The 16,267-nt window shown below is 38.7% G+C and overlaps 1 protein-coding gene across 5 annotated transcripts in view; it reads right to left on the reverse strand.

Moving 5' to 3' along the window:
- The window catches only part of HIPK3 (homeodomain interacting protein kinase 3), a 114,949-nt gene that overhangs the window by 7,700 nt on the left and 90,982 nt on the right, over window positions 1-16,267 (reverse strand). For all 5 annotated transcript variants that reach the window (XM_041129072.1, XM_041129073.1, XM_041129074.1 and 2 more), the window contains 10 exons: window positions 14,164-14,283; window positions 11,074-11,160; window positions 10,052-10,236; window positions 9,119-9,278; window positions 8,615-8,738; window positions 5,333-5,454; window positions 5,039-5,163; window positions 4,769-4,930; window positions 3,545-3,841; window positions 2,510-2,650 (listed from right to left, as the gene is read on the reverse strand). In XM_041129072.1, coding sequence (XP_040985006.1) covers window positions 2,510-2,650; window positions 3,545-3,841; window positions 4,769-4,930; window positions 5,039-5,163; window positions 5,333-5,454; window positions 8,615-8,738; window positions 9,119-9,278; window positions 10,052-10,236; window positions 11,074-11,160; window positions 14,164-14,283 — 1,523 coding nt within the window. The remainder of the gene's footprint in view (window positions 1-2,509; window positions 2,651-3,544; window positions 3,842-4,768; window positions 4,931-5,038; window positions 5,164-5,332; window positions 5,455-8,614; window positions 8,739-9,118; window positions 9,279-10,051; window positions 10,237-11,073; window positions 11,161-14,163; window positions 14,284-16,267) is intronic.

Here is a 16,267-nt window from a genome sequence, read left to right on the forward strand (position 1 = left end):
CAAGTAACAAGCAGTGAATTCACTAATCCCTAAAGATACAGTCAAGTCCTTTGGTGATTTTATAGCTAATGTAACAGGTCCTTATAGCATGGTGATTAAATGAAGACAGTATAAATAAAACCATTTATAAAATTTAATTTTTTTGTGAAAAGTACTTTGACATTATGAGGGCCAGCACAAAAACCTGAAGTCTTACCTGAAGACAACAGAGCTAGGTAATTCTGAATAGTTTTTTAAGTAACAAATATTGATACTGTGACAACTACTGAGCAATTAATTGTATTTCTATATTATTAACTTTTGATTCAAGTTACTAATTATATGACTGACTTAGTTGAATGCTAATGAAACCAGAATCTGATGCACTCCTCTGCTATTGACCTAAAGTTGAGTTACAGAGGGGAACCGAATTACAGGTCAGTTCCTTGCAATTCAAAGAAAACATAAAATCAAGCAGGTCTTTATGAAAAAAACTTGTCTGAAGTTTTGAATGTTTTGATATTAAAGAATATCATAAGCAGGACTGACAATGTTAACTATCGACCAGTAAGACTACCTGACACCTCCCAGTATAAGACACGTCTTGTTACCTAAATCTTTACTAAAATTTAACCATGTGAATGGAAATTCTCCAAATGCTTCTTGTTATTCTCTTGTTATACAGTCAGAAATGACAAATGCTTGAAAATAAGACCAGGGAAATATACCTGGTTTAGTCCACCTATGTAACTCTGGCAACTTCTTATTTTAATATCTCCAAAGTCCCAGAAATGGCAGAAATTTGTCTGGGATTCTCTTCTACATCAAGTCACCCTAAAAAAACATCAAAAATCTATCCATATGCTCCATTACTATAGTTTTGTTGTTGGATCTAGCAGTTGCATCCACAGAATGAGTTGGATCAATTTAGTAACTTAACAGAAAACTAATCCACCCAAAAACCTGTATGACTGGATTAAGCGTAACACAAAGCTGCATCTTGAATAAACTTAAAATCTTTCCCTAGTCCTAGCACTCACCAGACTATACACATCACCTCCTTAGAATATGCCTTCCCAGCCCTGGACAGTACAAAGAATAGCAACCCACTACACCTTTTGGTGTATTCAGTGTCCAATACTGCAGAGATTTGTTCACTGAATCCGAAGAGTTCAGGCCTTACAGAATACCAAATGGATGTCAAAGTTGTTCATGCACAGGTCTTCCCCCCTACCCCTGCCCTTTTTTTTTTTTTTTTTGAAGGGAGAGGATTGTATTTATATAAACAGAATCATTTATATATATAAATTATCCATTAAAAGCATCACTAAGTCAGGCTGTCCAAAATTTAAAACATATAAAACTGCCTGTACAGACTAGCGGTTCCATTTCCTTGTCAATACATGCTGTGACAGAATCTTTAATTACTTTAAACAAACTTTTTTTTATTAAGACTCTAATCTTACTCATTTTGCAAAACAAAACTGCTGCAAGTCTGAATCACTCTTTTCTATAGAGAAAGCTATTCTACAGGAAGTAGGAAGTGAAATGTAGACTAAAAAGAAAAGAATTGGTCATGCTTACGGCAGCCACAGGTTGCGTAAAAAAAATGAATTGTATCCCTAGGTCACAGAATTTCTGTGAGATGCTGGGTAAATCATATTAAACCAAACTTTTCACCAATACCAGCAACTCTGTATTTCCAAATGTTTCTTCATCCCCAAACTCACATCTAGGAATTTGATTTGTAGAAGTGCCAAGTACTCATACCTGCAAGTAAACTTTCAACATATTAGCGCTGGAAGGGCAGGGACCAAAATAAGAGGAAAAGCCCCAACCAGGACATCCCAAGTCAGTGGGAGCTTCTGACTGTGTCACAGGTGCATGTCTTACGAGTGTCACACAGACATATGCTTTAGTGTCAAGTTCTCAGGTACTGTAGCAAAAATGCCTTTCATTTTCAGAGTTACATTGAATGCTTTTCTAAGAGTGAATTTTGAATAACATGCAAAAATGAAGGCTTAAGTAGACATCAAGCAGTGAAGATAAAACTGTTTAAAAGCTGCTCATATGAACAGTGTTCACATAAGGGAAGCTTATATCTGGTAGAATAAAAAGGGCATCAATATCACTAAAGATTACAGTACAAGATACACAATGTGAGAACAAGAGGGTGCAAAAATTAAAGATATTCCAGTAACTTCAAATTCGTCGCACTGTACTTTGGCTTACTTAATTTTGCAACCTTAGGAGATTTTTGTTCTACGGGAAGTTGCATGCAACATGTTTATATTGTCTGTGTAAATATCATTCATTCAGTATTCTGAAAACTTCCAATGTAGCAAGACAGATCTGTTAGGAATGATAAAAGAATAGTCTATGCTGTGCAACTGTAGGCCAATAAATTAATTTTTAAGTACATCATTTAGCCTCACCAGATGGCAACATAAATCTTTGCATTTTTTAGTATAAACTGAGTCTGCTGTATACTAGGATCTTTCTTTTTATTGAAAAGAGCACAACTTCTTACCTGTTGGATCTCTTGCAAGGAGATGGACTAGACTGTCCCGAGGAGCTAGTACTCAGAGTGCTATCAGGACTGCTGAGAGAACACACGCGGTCAATGTTCAGGGTGTTCTGGCAGGCTTCACAGTCAAGGCTACCTTTACACCTACCACACAAAAAGAAAGTGAGCAAACCTACCATCTCTCATTCACTCTTTCCATATGCCACTGACTTAGGTGTAATTATGGAATAAGAAGGGGTCATATATTACAAAAGGTCCCTTAAATGTAAATTAATATCCAATTCCTAGTTTCTTTTACATCCATAACAGATTTTAAACCTTTTCAGTGTTCCTTTGGAAATTCTAGACTAAACAAGCATTTTTTGAAACCTACTAAATGAATAAATTTTTTACTGAATCAATACTAAGACAAGTAGATAAAAGATTTTACTATGACAGTTCAGAGCTTTGAAACATTTGACAAAGTTTAGATTTAAAATACAAGTTCCTCCAGTTCAGAATCATTACAAGTAAAAAATGAAGTCGAACAAACATTAAACTTTTAAGCTCTCATTTAAAATGATACATGCTTCTTCATTAGCTTTGTGAAAGAAAACTCCTTTGGGGGACCATACTCAGCATCTGCTTTTATACCCAAAAGCACACCTTTTCATACTGTTAGAGAATTATTTTTTTACCCATATGTATGTAATATTATCTACTGGATGCTACTGCTAGAATGATAGCATTGATTATACAAAGCCAGAAGACTAATCCTCAACAGAGAAATAGGGTATGACAGTATTAAGAAATAAAAGTATGCTGGACCTGAAAGTATTCTGGTTTGAAAATGTCTAACATACACAGATTAATGAGGTACACTTTTGAAAGTATTCTTCACTTTCAAATAATATACTGCTACAGAGTTAACTTCTCAGTGAAATTTGATTAGAAGTGCACTGTTTGTCTTTTTTTAACCCAGATTCATTAAATACAGTAGCTATGCTAAGACAGCTATATTTAAGTAACACCTTAATAAAAGTAAACATCGATTCTTACTCTCTCAGTGAGTGCGTTCGTCCTAGGTCATCTTCATCTGTGTCACTGCTGATGGTGATGACGCTGACTGCTGGGCTGGGGGAACCGGCAATGAAGATAGCCTGGCGCTGTTTGGTTGAAAGAGATGAATCAGGGTCCAGCCTGACCGATGCTTCACAACAGTTACTTTCCTGTCCTTCTGAGTTATGATTGTCCTGTGCTTCTATACAACTTATTCTCTTTACAGCCTTCAGGTTAAGTATCTTTGGAGATATAAAGGCTGAATTTTGGATATTGGTATTTTGTAACACATTGCTCCTGTGAAGAAAACACACCATTTGACATTTAGTGAATCTCTACCCACAGACCTGAACACTGTACTATTTTCAACAAAAACAAAGCAAGCAGTGTAGGCTAAAACACCAATTTTCTAAACTAAGAAAAACATAAAACAGTAAACACAGTCATAAATACTGGGCATAGATGACTTCAGACATTCATAAAAAAAAATCCAAACTAAGTAATATCTAAGACTGAAATTTGCAACAACACTGAATACAATACACTGAAAATCCCATTTTCTTATAAAGAAAAAAAAAAAATGAAAATCCCATTTGGGCGAAAAACAAGCAAACAAAACCTGGCCAGATTTCCTGCAAAGATTCTCCCTGAAAACAAAAGCTGGGAGCCTCAGGATGAAATTCTTGCTTAATAAAAGACTGCTGACATTGCCCTTTGTAATCCATGCTTTCCCCTTTATTGAGCATCGCACACCTTTGCAAATACTTTGTATGGCAACGGGGCATATTTTCTTCAGCAAGTAGCTAAAGTATTTTTGGCTACCAGCGAAAGAAAGACTATTCTTAAGACGACTGTAAGACATCCTGCAACCCTGTTGTATAGTATCTTTATTTTTAGTTGTCTAAACCTGATATATCCTCATGCACATAAGCTTAGGAATATCTCATTAGAGCTACCTCAATATATTCTTATACCTTCCCAAAGGCTGTAAAGACAACTTTGCTATCATGATAGGCACATACTAATCGACAGGAACTAAAACCTCTTACTATCGCAAGTATTTTTCCATCTAGTCTGTATTACCAAAATAACAATGAAGAATTAGGGCAGAAAGGACAAATTTTCCTAAAAGTAAGACTGTTTAAGTACAATTGTCACTAACAAACATGCCACTTTTACAGGCTATTCCCCTGCCTGCTGAACAGTTAGAAATAGTCTACCAACCTGTTCTGACACAGTTTGTTCCTCTTGGTAGCTGCAGGCTGAGGCCAGACAACGTGCGCGATGCCCACACTAATTGGCTGAGGGGCAGACAAGGTTATCTGATGTGTTAAAAGAGGCTGTGGTATCATTGAATTGTAATGGGTGCCCTGGGTAATCACCTTCCTGAGGAAAAGTAAAGGAAGTTTTAAATTGCAAGTCATTTGCATCAGCATCCATAGATCTTGTTAAATCAAAGCCATTAGGTTATTGCACAAAAATGTGTGGACTTACCCCCAGTCTCCAAGCCTCTGTGGGCCAGCCACAGGATCAGAGGCCAGAGATGTAGCAGGAGCTGCCACTGGTGCTACTTGCTGCCATGCAGGAACCAGTATCTGCTGGGTCTGATTCGACCATGTCTGTTGTGAAGCAGAGAAGATTTCATGACACAGGGAACGACTGAATTTACATTAGCTGCTTGTAGTTCAGCACAAAACAGAAGAGGGACTGCAACAGAACTCTACGGGGCAAAAATACTTAGTAATTAATAATAAAACAAAGAAGATTTTTACTTTAAAGTAAGCTAACCTGAGAAAGGATTCCTGCTCGAATCTGTAGCGGCTGAATTGTGTGGGCTTGGGTCACCAACGGCACAGCATTATCCACCCTCAGGGAGAAACTGGTGGGTTTACTATGGTTTGTAGGAATTCCTATCAGGGAGAAAAACACATACCCAAGCTTTAAGCAAAACACCAGCCTTGCATATATTTTCTGATAACATTTTACTATTTTTTCTTCATGTGTTTATGATCCAATTCCATAATTTAGACTTTCAAGCCAAATCAGCACCTAAAAGATTTTTGTGCTGTTACTTATCTGCACAAATATTTGATGTTGTAATTTCCAGAAAGAACTGCCAATAGCTACTATTTGGAAACAGACTACTAGAAAGTGGAATGACTTTGGCAGAAAGTTCTGCAAAGCTAAGCATTTACTCTTTATCACAAATTACATCACAAGTATTTGAAAGGAAGCAGACAAAAGCAAGCAGAACTGAATTTCAAAGCTTCTCACAACTGACTCCTGCACATCTCATGCTCTGTATTTCCAGCCAGCTGAAACTCATTCCTCTAAGCTTTTATAGCCATATGTATAATGCCCCTATCTGTTACCATCAGTTTTGTGGGAAACAATGTAAAATTTTCTGTGTACGCCATCAAAAATTTGCAGTAGAATCCATAATCCTATTTCTCTCTTTGTCAAAATAATACAAACTGTAGCACTGTTGAAATATTACCACAAGACCATAGTAGGAAAAAGATGCATCTCATGCTCTGTATAGATTTCTTTATTGTCACAAGAAAGTAACAGATGTAGAGCAATGCTGCAATGTTTACTACTACTAATAATTTTTGACATAATAATGTTAAACTAAAATGAAAGAGAAGTTTTTTCAACAGATATTGCAACAGAACAGCTATGCTAGAAGAAAATCCTGGCTAGGCAAATATACTAATTTCACCTTCTAACAGCACTTTGTGTTTTGTGCTTTAGTCAAAGACTAAGCAATGGGCATTTGGAGGTATCTACTAAAGAACTACTAAACTAAAAATTAAAAGTTGTTTGGTTTTTTTTTAAATCTTTACAATAAAGTATGAAAGAAAATCTTCATCTAATGTAATTCTCTCACGTCACAACACAATACTAAGTTATAACCATGCAGTCCAAAGCTTTTAATTTTGAAATGCTGTTGACTAATTTTTTCCACACAGCCATCCAGGACAGCAATGTCTTAACTCTGACAGAAGTAGTGAGCTTTAGCACTTCAGATATTTGACAGTGCAGCCAAGCCCGGAAACCTTGAAGCAGTGCCAGATACCATTAATATCCCCTTCCCTCCGTGCCAGCAACTCGACTTGTCACCTATATGATTAAAACAATATATTTCCTTTATTCAAGCTGTAGCAGAATTTAAACTTGGAAATTTATCATCATACTAAGAATACAGTATACAGGTCACAGATAAAGTATTTGCCTGTACTGTTTCCTTTTCTATAATCACTTTATTCATCTGGGTATAATGAAACCAGGAGGGTTTTTAAATTATGGAATATGTCATTGTATAAAGCATATATACAATTTCAATAAGAAATTACTTACCCATACTAAGTGCACAGAAGGAAATCTGTATGAAGTTATGCATTTAGCTCATACAGCCTGTGACACTCTGCACGGTGAATACTCGGAGCTCTCCTGAGTTTCTGGAACCCAAGATAGATGCAGCAGCCACAAATAACATGACTGATAAAGTCTGCTGTATCTGTCTTTATCCAAAGAGATAAAGACTTCCTGGGCTCTAAGTTTAGGTTAAAAGTGTTTGGGTTTTTTTTTCCCAGAGTGAATCTAGTGTGATTTCTAGAACATCAAAATGCAGAGGGAGAACTAAGGAGGAGTTTGAAAGTCATCCTTAAAAATCCTACTTCCTATAAACTCCATCATTTCAAGATCTGATCTCAACATGAAGCTGAACATCACCAAGACAGATAAATTGCATCTTTGGAGATGAAGACTATAATCAAGCTAACTTAATAAGCAAACAATATAAACTACCTTTCCTTCTCCATAAATGACTATTACTAGGATAAGAAAGGCTGTTTTTCATCAGCTCCGCTTTGATCAGCCCATTATAAAGAGAAAAAACAAGTTTTGCTCAATATGTTCTGAGATCTAAATGAGGATTTAAAGACTCCTCCAAAAAAATAAGACCTACATTTGCGTGATGCAAATGCATTTGTTTAGGGAAACAGAAGTCAACTGCATTATCATGTGTCCTTCTAGAGATGCTTATGCTTATTTGGTCGTTTTCCACACTGCAGAAATACTTCTCTGCTAGCATTTCCACCTCACAGTCTTCCAAATGTTTCTGAGAACTGAACCCTCAGCCAATTATTTCTTTCAATAAATACAAAATTGTATGCTTAAATCAATCTTATCCTTTGTAATACAGGAGAGTTCAGCCAAGCTACCCTTTCCTCCTCACAGCACGATGCAATAAAAATTCTCAAAGATTTAGTTATGTGGTTTTCAGCCATCAGAAAGCTGCGGCAGCTCTATCTAGCTGTCCTGGTTCACCAGAACAGTAGGACAGTAAACGTGACACTGTTTACATAGGGCAGCTACACCCTTAAAAGAAGCCCCAAGTTTCCAGATGTTTTCTTAAACATTCATTTGGAAGTCCAATTAAAAAAAAGCAACTTTATTATCCAGACAGATTTCTCACAAGAACTGTTATATTTTCTTATCTTTATCCCTAGAATACCCTAGGGATGTAGTCGGGGGTGGGGCAGGGAAGCAAAAAAAAAAAAAACAAACCAAAAAAACCTCCCAAAAACCCCACAACTCCAAAACCACAACCAAACCAACAAACAAAAAAACCCCAACACACAACACCACCAAAAAAGAAACAAAACACTGCACCACCAAAGAATACACCACAACACTGATACTCCCTTCATCTTTCTTGTTTCCTCTCAGATTTTATTTCAGAATACCCTCCTTTCTTGCTTCAGCTTTCACATTGTGTCCCTCTATTTTATCCAACTTATATATACGTATACGTATGTATGTGTGTTGTATATGAAGATGGGGGCTCTGGATTGCTTAAAACATTTTCTGCAGATGCTGATTTGCTATTTCTTTCAGAAAGGTGCACTGTATCTGGATCTGACTCACATGCTAATTTTTTTATGACATAATTAAGTTCTTTTAAATATATAGCTTAAGTGGATAGCATGGAAAACTCACATACTGCTAACAGACAGACAGTAATGCTCATATTTTAGGAGCTGTAACAATTACAGTTAAACATACCTTGAATAGTTGGTGGACATATAATCAATGCCTGCTGGAAAACATCACTGCAACCAAACTGAGCAGTTCCTGCCTGCAGTGGTAACCCTTGGTGCAAAACTGAATGGGCAGATGCAGTTAATGCCTATGGGAACAGATTCAATAGAGGTAACATTATAACTGTGAATCTAAATCTCTCACACAATTGCCCCCACCAACTAAAATAACTTATAAAAATTAAACTTTCAAATACATTTCACAGGCAGTGATCCCGTTTGGCCACTGGAGGGCACTCTAATACAGCACTGCTTTGCTACAGCAATCCCAGTTTGTAACTTAATTTTGAAACACACTGAATTCTAAATGTTTAAGTGTTTAAGAAAACACTAGGAAAAAATGAGAGTAAAAGACAGAAGATTTTGTCACTTAACAGATGTACTTTTTTCAATTATGAAATTAATTAGAGAAACTGCATTAACTGAATTTATAATTAAAAAAAAAAAAAAAAAAAAAAGATGTTTTTACCTGACTTCTTACTGGACCAATTTTGGTAAAGCTCGCAGTCAGATTAGCTGCACTGCCTGAGGCAACAGGTCTCATAAGTGATGTTTTATTGCGATTACTTAAGTCATACAAATTTGATCTGCATTTGCAAATATCCATGATATGAAAACAGGACTTCACTCTATCAAAACCAGAAAATAAGTTGCTTTAATTAGAATTTCATGTTGTTAAATGTATAAACAATTCCCCAGAACAAGGGAAAAAAAAATAGTTCAAAGCCCACATTTCCCAGTTTCACAGAATGGCATCATACACATAAGTAGAAAAACAGAAATGCTGCTATTACTGTGTTCATGTCAAGCCTTTATAATGCATATTTTAAAATCAAGAAAAATACTGCTATTTCCTGCTCCTTGCATCTAACACCATTTTCTATAACTGCATACAAACAGGAAGGATAGTAAACTAAACGGATGGAAAGCTCTTTATTTCATTAAAATGCTTGCACATTAGGAAATCCACAGTGAAATACACAATTCCAGAACTGCAAGAAAATTTTCAATATATTCCACCACATTAACCAATTCATAAAAGGAGGTATCTGAGACACTCCTCTCAAGAGGAAATGCCCACCCTAGCTCTCAATGACTCCTCATACTTCCAGAAATCAAGCCCAAGTTTCTGCAGTGTTGGAATTTTAACAACCAGACATAAAAATGATAAAAGTTAGAAATCTATTGCTCTAAATGTTACTTTTCAGAAAAAAACATTGTTATTCAAACAGTTTCCTTGACCAAGTAGATGTATCTAACATTTCAAGCACCTGAAAGAATTCTCCAAGACGTTACAAAAATGACAAAAGATTTTCTCTCTGGTAGCACAAGAAACAACACTATTATACACATGAATCACTACAATGGAGATTTAAAAAAATAATTTTTGTGTGTTACATACTGGTTGCTATGAGGAAAATCAAGGAGGTGCTTCATGGTAACAAAAGAATGGTTCAGGGTCTCAGCTGGAGTGATTCTTAAATCAGCGTTGATAAGCAACATTTTCTTTAACAGACTGACAAATTCCCTCCTATCTGCCTTCTCTGCCAACAGGTCACTTCCTTCCAAATCCATCACCATGTTCACCTGGCATTGAACAAAACCATCAGATAGAAGACATGCATATTAGATTAACTCTTTCTGTTATTGCTTTCTGCTGTAAAATACTAATATTAAATTGTTTTATCAGTAGGGCACAGTGAATTTGCTAGTTTTTCCCACTATGGTTGGCTCAGAATTGGTGACTTTTTTTCTGCACACACACTAGTTCCCTTGCACCCTTCTGCAGCTAAAAACCCCTGAAGTCTGGGACTTGGAATTAATAAGTAAGATTTGGGATGAAGATCTTTATATGGTCTAACCTAAACTACAAAGGTAATCTTCAGAAAACAAATTTCAAACATGTATTAATGCCAATCTTGCAAAAAGATTTCACTCTCTTTTCAGGATATGGAGGAGAATGAAAAATTTCCTATTGTTATTGACTAGAGAGTTATAAAGCTAAAGAAAAGTGAGGAAACAGTTAAGTTTTTTTTAAAAAAGGGAAAAAAAATGAATTCTAAGATAGCAGACTTATACTGGAAATTATATAGTTAAGATAGGAGGATCCATGTGTTCTTTTTTTAGCCAGAATGGCAGATAAGATCAAGAGAAAGTATACATTATACCTAAAATGAAAGGGTTCCCCCACCACAAGGGCAAGTACCATTGTTTAACACAAGCAATGACAAAGGAAGATCTTTCCAAAGGGCTGACATAGCTAGGCATTTTCCTCAGAGTAACATAGACAGAGAAGAATGGGTATGACTGATATACAATAAGTAATATTCTAAAGGCTGTTTATTTCAAAACCAGTAAAATGTTTTAAAGTCACCATTCATTCCACACATTCCTTCTGCAAAGGAAGAATGCTTTAATACTCACATGCACTATATCATCCAAACTGTTGAAAATATACTTTCTGGCCTCTTTAGACTTCATACCTGTCTCTGCCTCGTGCTCTTCCAATGTCTCAAAAAAGAAAAGGAAAGCTGAGTTTAGAAGTTGACAGTAAAGGTCACACATAACTACAAAGAAACTTTACATATTTATTGACCTAAAAAACCTGTTTTAAAAACAAAAATTAATATTTCAATTGTGTATTTGTATGCTGCTTTGCCGACTATTTTCATTCTCTAAATCAAAATACTAAACCTACTAGATTTCACATCTGACTGATCACAGCACTGGATTACAGCAGATGGTTTGTAAATCACACAGAAGTGCTGAAAGCCTAGCAAGAAGTTGTTTAATGAAACTCTGTCATGTGCTTATATTTTTATATATCACGGGTTTTCTATTACTTGTATTTTACCCATTTACTCAAACTCAGACCTTTAACTCCAAACAGCAGTAACATCATATCACTGTAAAAAAATAAAACAAAACCCAGGCAGACTCTGTTCAATTTCTCTTTGCTTTCTCTTTTCTTTTGTTACTTTTATACTTTCATTCCTCCACAACAGTTGGTGTAAGTATTCTAAATATTGAAGTATGAAACAAACAAATCTGAAAGAATGATTGCCATCACCCATCAGCAATTTATGAACTGGAATACAGTTTTCTGTTACAATTTTCCTCCTTCAACACAGACAGCAGCAGTAGGCTGGTGTTGCAAGAGGGAAGGCAGTACTGGAGGGAAAAAAAAAATTTAACATACAGATTACAGAAAAGTTTCCAAAATTAACTTTGACAAAAACTGTGAGTAATGACCAATGGTCCATACCAAAACTCCTTTCTTCCCTCAAAACAGCATTTAGTCTGATGCAAGAGAATTAACCCCTGCAAGGTAACAGCTTCTGAAAATGTGAAGGACTGTTCGCACCAAGAACTCGTTTAAGTTCTCCGATATGGAGAAGCCAGATGTAAACTGTCACCTAATGATCAACTGCCTGAAAAAACAGAATACTGGAATAATCAGGACGGTGTAATTGGAGAATCCTTACATAACCCAACCCCGCAGCGTTACCAGCCCGGCCGCTCGGCCCAACGCGCCAGGGATTTACCAAGTTACTGTGGAGAGTTACGCAACCTGTGCTTTGAGCTCCTCAGCTGTTTGTTACTGCAGAAGTTTTATGTCAACTGTAACTGTTTCCTGACTCCCCGAGTCCTCCGTAAAGTCAGTGAAGCTGCATCATGAAGCAATACAATTTAAAAAAAAAAAATACTGTATGGGGTCTGCGTGGCAAGGTTTTGGTAGCAGGGGACCTACAGGGGTGGCTTCTGTGAGAAGCTGCTAGAAGCTTCCCCCATGGCCGACAGAGCCAACGCCAGCCGGCTCCAAGACGGACCCGCCGCTGGCCAAGGCTGAGCCCATCAGCGACGGTGGTAGTGCCTCTGGGAGAACGGATTTAAGAAGGGGAGGGGGAAAGCTGCGCAACAGCAACTTCAGCTGGAGAGAGGAGCAAGAATATCAGAGAAACAGCCCTGCAGACCCCCAGGTCAGGGCAGAAGGAGGGGAGGAGGTGCTCCAGGCGCCGGAGCAGAGATTCCCCTGCAGCCCCTGGGGAAGACCCCGGTGAGGCAGGCTGTCCTCCTGCAGCCCAGGGAGGTCCACGGGGGAGCAGATCTCCACCTGCAGCCTGGGGAGGACCCCACGCCGGAGCAGGGGGATGCCCGAAGGAGGCTGTGACCCCATGGGAAGCCCACGCTGGAGCAGGCTCCTGGCAGGACCTGCGGCCCCATGGAGAGAGGAGCCCAGGCTGGAGCAGGTTTTCTGGGAGGACTTGTGACCCCGCGGGGGACCCACGCTGGAGCAGGCTGTGCCTGAAGGACTGCAGCCCGTGGAAGGGACCCACGCTGGAGCAGTTCGTGAAGAACTGCAGCCCATGGGAAGGACTCACGATGGAGAAGTTTGTGAAGGACTGTGTCCCGTGGGAGGGACCCCACGCTGGAGCAGGGGAAGAGTGTGAGGAGTCCTGCCCCTGAGGAGGAAGGAGCGGCAGAAACAACGTGTGATGAACTGACCCCAACCCCCGTTCCCTGTTCCCCTGTGCCACTGCGGGGGAGGAGGTAGAGAATTCAGGAGTAAAGTTGAGCCCAAGAAGAAGGGAAGGGTGGGGGAAGGTGTTTTAAGATTTGGTTTTCTTTCTCATTATCCTAGTCTGATTTGATTGGTAATAAATTAATCCAATTTCTCCAAGTCGAGTCTGTTTTGCCCGTGACGGTAATTGGTGAGTGATCTCTCCCTGTCCTTATCTCGACCACGAGCCTTTTGTTACATTTTCTCCCCCGTGTCCAGATGAGGAGGGGGAGTGATAGAGCAGCTGCGTGGTGCTTGGTTGCTGGCTGGGGTTAAACCACAACAAATATATATATTTGCATAGGAAGTTAAAGCTCTGTTTATGACCACTGTGCAATAATGTTGCTTAGAGAGAAGCAAGGTGTGCAGACCATAAAAGTACATTTTTTTAATTTCATCTGCTTTCATTGTATTGCAGCTTTCAGCCAAAGACTGTTTTAGCAGGAGATCTGAAGGAAATAAGCTGTACACAGTCATGTTGTTTCTTAATCTCCTTTTTGTCCTAGGAACTTCTGATCCTGAAGCCAGTTTTGAACAAATTTTGACTGAGCAGTTCGGGCCTCAGAGACAAATTCTTTAAAGTGAAATGAAAAGTAGTAACAGAGCAAGAAAAAAAAACCCAAACCAAACCAAACAAACAAAAACCCCACCCATTTAGTACCTCTGGAGATACGACGCTTAATTTGAAGTCTCCACCTGGCAGCCATGCACTGGCCACCGCACAGCCTGGCAGCTGCACCAGACCTGCCTCTGGGCCAGCCAGCAGGAGGAAACGTGGGCATGAGCTTCGAGCACTGGTTTTGGGAAATGGGAAAAATGTAAGGGATACAGACAGGGACTGATAAACACAGAAGATGCAGAAGGGACCTAACAGTATTGTAGCAAATCTTGGCCTCTCTAGTATCTCTGCTCACAAAATAATGTGCTGTTTTCTGTTACATTATACTGTTTACCTTTAATCTCCAACTAGAATATGGTGCATCCGTTTCTCTACAGAAAAATCTTGCAGTTTTCGTTCCCATGCTTAACAACTGCTCTCCTGGCAAACCTTGAGTCTGTGAAATATAACGAATCTGAGGAAGAAAAAAAAACCATGGGAAATAGTTTACCTCTGATTTTCAAAATCTGATCCACACAATTAAAAGCTTTCATTTTGCCATTTTCTAAATGAAATGACACCATCCTCAGAGCACTGTACTTTGACAACTACATCTTACATAGGGGAGAAACCTAACACTGAGGGCTTGATACTGCTCTCTCTGTCTCTTAGAGAAAGCCATACATAAACAAACCTCTGAAGTGACCTATATAAGGAAGCTTTTAAAGTTCAGCCACAGAAATGAGGAGCTGGGGAGAGTGGCTGTCATAACCTCCTCAACCTATTCAAATCCTAAATGTAGTATTTTCATTCTAAACAGGAACATTAGTAGGAGTGCTTTGCTTGCGTACAGAAGTTGGATGACCTTTTTTGCATACTCTCATTATACAACTTGATACAAATCCTTCCCATTTGCTGTTTCCAGTGTATCAGTCTTTTACACATCCGACACACCTGCATTTCAAGAAAATGTTCCACTTGGAAAGGGAGTGCCTGCACAACCTCTAGGCATCCAGCAAAAGGCACTGCCCTCGTCTGAGAAAATCTGCTACTGAATGCAATGGGAATGGACTAGCTTTATGCCTGAAATGGTCAGATGCTCTTTTCCACTGAAATGATCAACATGCATTTATTTCAGAAGATGATTTACTATGCATTTTGCATTACCTTTCTTATAGTTGATGATCAAAGTATTACATAAAACAGTTAAGATTCAAGGCTTCGACAGAAATTTGTTGAAACAACATGTTATGGTGTGTTTTAACTACTGTGCACGCAATGTTAACTCACTGTACAAGGGGGGAGTTAGCCCAGAAGCAATACTTCTTTAAAAACTAAAACCACATCTTCAAGAAAGATGAGTTGAAATAATAATTGGCAATAATTGAAAACTGAGCTTGTTGCAGGTCGGGATGGAGGGAATATAGATTCCAGCAGCCAGGGCTGAAGGTCCGAGAGGAGCGAGGGCTGAAGGGCGTTGGGCAGGGTCCCACACCACACAACTCCACAGAGGGGCTGCTGGTGTGGGCCAGCCCCTGGAAAAGGTGGAGCAGCCAGAGAATAAGAGAGAATGGAAGAAAGGGAAAAATCAAAAGCAGAGAGCAGTGAAATACACCAAACCAGAAACTGAGATACGAAAAGATGAATTCAGTGGAAGACAGAGGACTTGAGAGGTAGCCGCACCTGAGAGGAGGAAAACTGATGGGCAGTAGAGAGGAGAGGTACACACGAGACTTCTGCTGAAAAATAAGTGACAGACCAAAGCGGGGAGGAACTAAACGCAATACTGTCAACTTTTGGTTTGGTATCCTCCATAATTGCCTACATCAGGGAGTAAAGAGAATCGCACTTTGACCAGGAATGTTTCTAGATAATTCAGTTGTTTTCTAAGCACATTATAAAGTCTTAGAAATTAGGGGTGGAAAGACAATGCATTGAAGTGCAACTGAAAAATTTAGCAGTTAAGCACCTGTGCCTGTTTTTAATGAGTGTTAAAGCTCAGAAGACACTGCTGTTTTCCACTGAGAAGTACAGCTGTTACTAGTTATAATCACAAATGAATATAATAACTAAGAGCTGCTTTTCAAGGGATAGCATGTTGGTTGCCACATACCAAGAGGACAGGGGGAAATGCAGCACAAAGCCCTCGCCTGTTCATTTACTTGGTGACACACACCACGTAGCAGGAGGAAGGGAATTTCCCTGGAAGCCACCTCCTACAACTGCTGTACTCATGTACGCTGAAGAAAACCCTGAATCAGATTTCTCTGAAGCAAGTTTTGCAGACCTGCTTGAGGTCAATGACAAGTCTGACTAAAGTAAGGTAATTCCTGCTGGTGCAGAGGAGTTTACAGCTCCTTTCCCACCACGACTTCCCTGACGTGAGGATCAGACAAGTTGCTAGATGAGTTATTAACTGATGCTTCCAGCAAACTCGAATGATACTTCTGTCTTTAACT

Source organism: Aquila chrysaetos, chromosome 16, assembly GCF_900496995.4.
Source record: "Aquila chrysaetos chrysaetos chromosome 16, bAquChr1.4, whole genome shotgun sequence".
Classification (NCBI taxonomy): domain Eukaryota; kingdom Metazoa; phylum Chordata; class Aves; order Accipitriformes; family Accipitridae; genus Aquila; species Aquila chrysaetos.